The following is a 4,872-nucleotide window of genomic DNA, read 5'->3' as shown; positions in this document are numbered from 1 at the left end:
TGTTCATGAATGTGGGCCGGAGGGTAAGCAAGCATTCTCAATGTGACAACCCTGTCCAATTATTTGGTGACTGGTAGGCTACCCTATCTGCCTTTTTGCTATCTTGGTTATGAAGTAGGCCTAATATTTCACCGTGGTGTCCACCTTCAGATGGCCTGCATTAAAACAGCGCACTGTCAAAAATGCGCTTTCTGTAGTCCATCGACAGAACATTGTAGTTTCATCCCAGCAAGTCACTTCAGTAACATCCGCCATCGCATAATTACGTCGCCAAGAAAATAGTCGGATTCTCTTAGACCCGCGGTCCTCTTTTCCTAAGTCACTATGAATTCTCCTTCACATGTTTCCTTGACCTCATGACGTTTTCCATCGAGGTCAAGGAAAAGTGGTTAGGAAAGGAGATTTTTTTTTTACTTTTCGGATCCAGCCTAAATATCTTCAGACAACGCCTCGTGTTTATTTTTGAAGTGATTAAAATACAATAAAAACATGGGATACAAAATATGTGACAAATGATTAGATTAAAAATGAATTGTACAATATCGCAAAATTAAATTACTCAAACATTTCAAATATAATACTACAACACAAGTAATGTGAGTATAAAACAGCTTTGGGTTCAAGTTTGCTGTATTTTTTTTCTCATGTCATTTAGAATAGTTCCCTTTTTCACGTGCCCATTTCTGAAAAGAGATGATTTATCACACAGCATCAACGTCTGTATGAGGTCAGCACATACATTTGAACTATAATGTGATAACGTGTGAATGATGAAACCAGCTGCAGGGTGTGGAGGTTTTGACTTTCAGTAAAGTGAAGATATTTTCCTGTCCAGTCTCCAGTGTCTCTTTCTAAATTAAATGACATAAAGTAAATTGTAACGCAAAAAACAAAATGTAAGTATCAAGTCCAAATGTGATCACAAAACAATCTTCATTTTTTCTTAATTTGAGCGTAGAGATCCTCTGGGCTGTCAGCAGTCTTTGTTAAGCTGTTTGCTGGCTGGGACAGTTTGACCTGTGCATACAGAGTATCCTGCTGCTGTCCACTGTCCTGTGCTGAGTCAGAGGACCAGTCACGTCTCCGCTTGGAGAAGTCGATCTCTCCATAATGGATGTCTTCTTCTTTTTCTTCAGTTTTAAATGCTGGTTTTTCAACAGCCAGCTCTTCACCTGTTTGACCCTGTAAATGAATCAAACAGGAAGTGTTGTGAGGGGAACCTTCAGCTGGATCCTTCCATGATAAATAATTACTAATCCATCTCAAATGAATTAAGAAGACTTTTGATCAAAATCAGAAAACCATTACAGCACTGAGGCGGCTCTGATTAAGGTTTTACAGTAAATCATCATCTGAACAATGAGTCAGGTAGACTACACAGACAAAATGAACAGATGTAAAACATTCAGATACACACAGACACACAGTGCAGTACTGTACAGCTGAAGTATTATAGTATTTTCCCACCTGGGTCTGTTGTGTAGTTGGACGTGTTGGCTTTAAATACCTGGAAGACATGAGAGGCTTTTAGATCAATTATACTGTGTCTTAGGTTAAATATACATCGCAGTGTTTCCCCTGTATGCATTCAGCAGTGGTGCACCGCCATTGCTGAATCATGACAGCCGCTACTAAAATTTCCCACGATAATTAAACTATGCACTATAAATGTTTTCACTGGCACACTGTGGGAGCAGGGAAACACTCAATGCTTGGCTAGCTGCCTCTCATCGTTCTATACAAAACATCTACGTGACAGATGCTGTTATAACAGCGTAACTCCTGTAAGGAATCAGGAGGTGTGTAGCAAGTGTTTGATTGTCCAAGCAGCAGATGGTGAACTTGAGCGGAGGAAAATACTCTGCAGTAAATGTACGGTGTTGGTTACAGTTTGTCGGCTTCTCAAGATGAAGAAAAGTCTGTTATTTCCCCACCTGCTGAAAATGTTAAGTCACTGTCGAGAGCATCATAACCAACCAAAAAACTTTCCCCAAATCTAAAGTTTGTAGTTCCTCCCCAGTAGACTGATCTTTTGCTGTTGGTTATTTATTATCTGCTCTAGCTTTTCCAACTCTTTGTTCAGACATATGGTGAAAATAATGGCCCAATGTGATGTGAAATTACATATTTGTCATTGGAAAACGTACAATTTTCTTGGGGGAGGACCCCCAAACCCCCTGCTACCCTGACCGTGACCACCAACACCAAAACATTCAGCTAAAGCTCACATTAAACTGGGAAAACACTGAAGTTTTAAAATATTCTGATGTGCATCACATGCTCATGGACACAAGAGCAATACTGCAGAGACCTGTTGTGTTGGGGTTTTATATTCAGACAAAAATTTTGCTTCACCTCCTCTGCTATCAATCAATCAATCAATCAATCAATCTTTATTTATATAGCACTTTTCATACAAATACATGTAACACAAAGTGCTTCACACTATAGAACCATTTAAAATAGTTAAAATACGAAAAAATTATATAAAAAGCAGGTCAAGCCCAACAATCAATCCCCGCCCCCCCCCCCCCCCCCCAAAATACAGCTCAGTTAAAAGCTTGGTTAAATAGGTTTGTCTTTAGTTTGCCTTTAAACATGTCCAGATTTCCTGCTGTTCTCAGCTCAACAGGAAGGGAGTCCCACAAACGCTATAACTCCATCCTAGGGGAAACACAGCATTTTGCCAGTAACTGAGTAAAATTAGCTGCTTTGATTTGTGATACTCACCAAACACAGACAACCAGGCAGATGAGTGCAATGATCCCGATGATTCCTCCAAGAACTGCCTCCCGTTGTCTCCCTTCAAAGAGAGGATAGGACAGCTAAGGTGGCTGACACAGCACAAAAGCTGTCTCTTCTGAGACAGCAGAGAGTAGCCAGTCAAGAAATTCAGTAAAACCATATGTTATTGTGACTTAGCCACTGACAGATAACATGGAAAATGTAAGCCAAGAGTGTGAAACACTGTCAATGTTTTTGCACCACAGTCCATTATAAACCACACATTAGATGCATTTTATACAAACATTGACAAGGGAAACGCATTCATTCTCTCTGTGATTATGGACCAAAACTGCCCGCCATCAATAACATCTGGTCTGCAGCCAAATTATGGTCCTTTGATTGTGGTAAAATGTTAAAATAAATAAATTCTTTGATAGCAGTGCTGAAATAGATCTCAGTCATGGCAGCAACAGTTACTCACATCACTTCCTCTTTAGTGGTTTTGCCTCAATATTAAAGCTCAAGAATGTTTTTTGCAGGAGTTTAATGAGAGCTTTTACTTAGAAAAGTTCTGAACGACATTAAAAGAGTCTGTTAAGCAGGCTATCACACCTCTGAAAGAATCGCCAGAAAACACGATTCCTCTAAATGTCTTCTGCCTGGAGATACTGGGAAATTAAAAAGCTCCTGTAGGTTAATGGATGCGGATCAATCGCCGAAACACACACACTACAGCACATGCTTTAATGTGAGCATGTGTAACAGTTGCTGCGTAATCAATTTGTTGAAAATGGGAAAAAAACTTCTATCCAACATGGGATCATTCTTCTAGGTGAGAGTCGGGCACTTTACCAATTGAGCTAACTGAACATTGTTACAACACTATATATTATGTGTTATATTCCTTACCCACCATCTAACTAATGGATGAAAATATTGCTCCGATGCAAAACATATTTGCAGACCCCTGCAGTATATTATTACTACTTCTTCTTCTTCTAACGTACGTGTCTGCACTGCCTGAATTCTACCAGAAGTAGAACAAGAAGAACGTAGTGACAAAACGCGCTCTGTAAGCTGTTTGTCCGTTTTCAGCTACTGTAGAAACATGATGGTGCAACGTGACGACATCCATGGAAGTGGGGATCTGCGGTTATGGAGATATAAATGGCTCATTCTAAGGTAATAAAAACATAATGGTTTATTATGTAAGGTCTTTACAAACCACTGAAAACACAGTTATGGATCTTGAATTTCTGTCACTAGATCCTCAGAAATAATACACACTGGATCTTGAAGTTCAGTTTTGCAGATTAAGATTAAGATTATAGTTTGTACGGCACAATTTCATTCAAAGTGCTTGACAGGGTACAACAACACATTAAGAGAAAAGCAGATCAGATTTATGTTAGTGGGTCCAGTAACATAAATCTAATAAATAAATAATGAACATAAAATTAAATTCAAATAAACAAATTAAATAAAGTTTTCTAATCAAAACTGTACTGACTACATTTACCTCCAACAGTCAGATGGATCTCTGATGATGTTTCATCACTGAGATCATTTGTGGCCACACAGTAATAAACTCCTCCATCAGTGACACTGGTCACCTTGAAGCTGTAAACCTCTCCTTCAGATACGTTCTTGGGTCCATCTTTGCTGTTCTTGAACCAGGTGAAGCGGCTGACGGGAGGCTTGGCTCTGCTGGAGCAGGTCAGGTTCACCCAGCTACCTGCTGACACCAAACCTGATGGACTGATGGACACTGAGGTGTTTTTAGGAGCATCTGAGGAAAATGTGAGATTCACTTTATTCAAATCAGCTGACATCCCATCAATCATCATGTGCTGACAGGATCCAATAACAAACTCTGCTTGTCTTACATGAAACACTGAGAGTCTTTCTCTCCTCTGCTGTCTTGACATCTTTTCCTTCATTCACAGGATATCTGGCAGAACAGGTGATGTTGTATCCATCATGTTGGTCTGACAGAGTGATGGTCTCCTGGATTTTAGTTGTAAAGGTTCGATCTGTGTTTTCCTCTGTGTTGCTGTGAGAGTCTTGTTGGAGGTTCCAGGTGAGTTTAGGAGGGGAGTGTGGACAGGGAGTGGAAGCTGAGCAGGTTATAGTGACAGACTGCTT

The 4,872-nt window shown here is 39.9% G+C and overlaps 1 protein-coding gene across 1 annotated transcript; it reads right to left on the bottom strand.

Annotated features, from left to right (window-relative positions):
• Positions 1 to 623: 623 nt before the first annotated feature.
• Positions 624 to 4,866, bottom strand: LOC123965831 (vascular cell adhesion protein 1-like; the record flags this gene model as incomplete). Its single annotated transcript, XM_046042180.1, has 5 exons — positions 624 to 1,182; positions 1,468 to 1,507; positions 2,731 to 2,803; positions 4,247 to 4,516; positions 4,614 to 4,866. Coding segments are annotated over 5 exons (885 nt in total), but the record flags the coding sequence as incomplete, so codon positions are not given.
• Between the last annotated feature and the right edge of the window lie 6 nt (positions 4,867 to 4,872).

The sequence above is a fragment of the Micropterus dolomieu genome, unplaced genomic scaffold (genome assembly GCF_021292245.1).
Source record: "Micropterus dolomieu isolate WLL.071019.BEF.003 ecotype Adirondacks unplaced genomic scaffold, ASM2129224v1 contig_11428, whole genome shotgun sequence".
Taxonomy (NCBI): Eukaryota; Metazoa; Chordata; class Actinopteri; order Centrarchiformes; family Centrarchidae; genus Micropterus; species Micropterus dolomieu.
The sequence above is the reverse complement of the archived record's forward strand: the minus strand, read 5'-3'. Positions and strand labels throughout refer to the sequence as shown.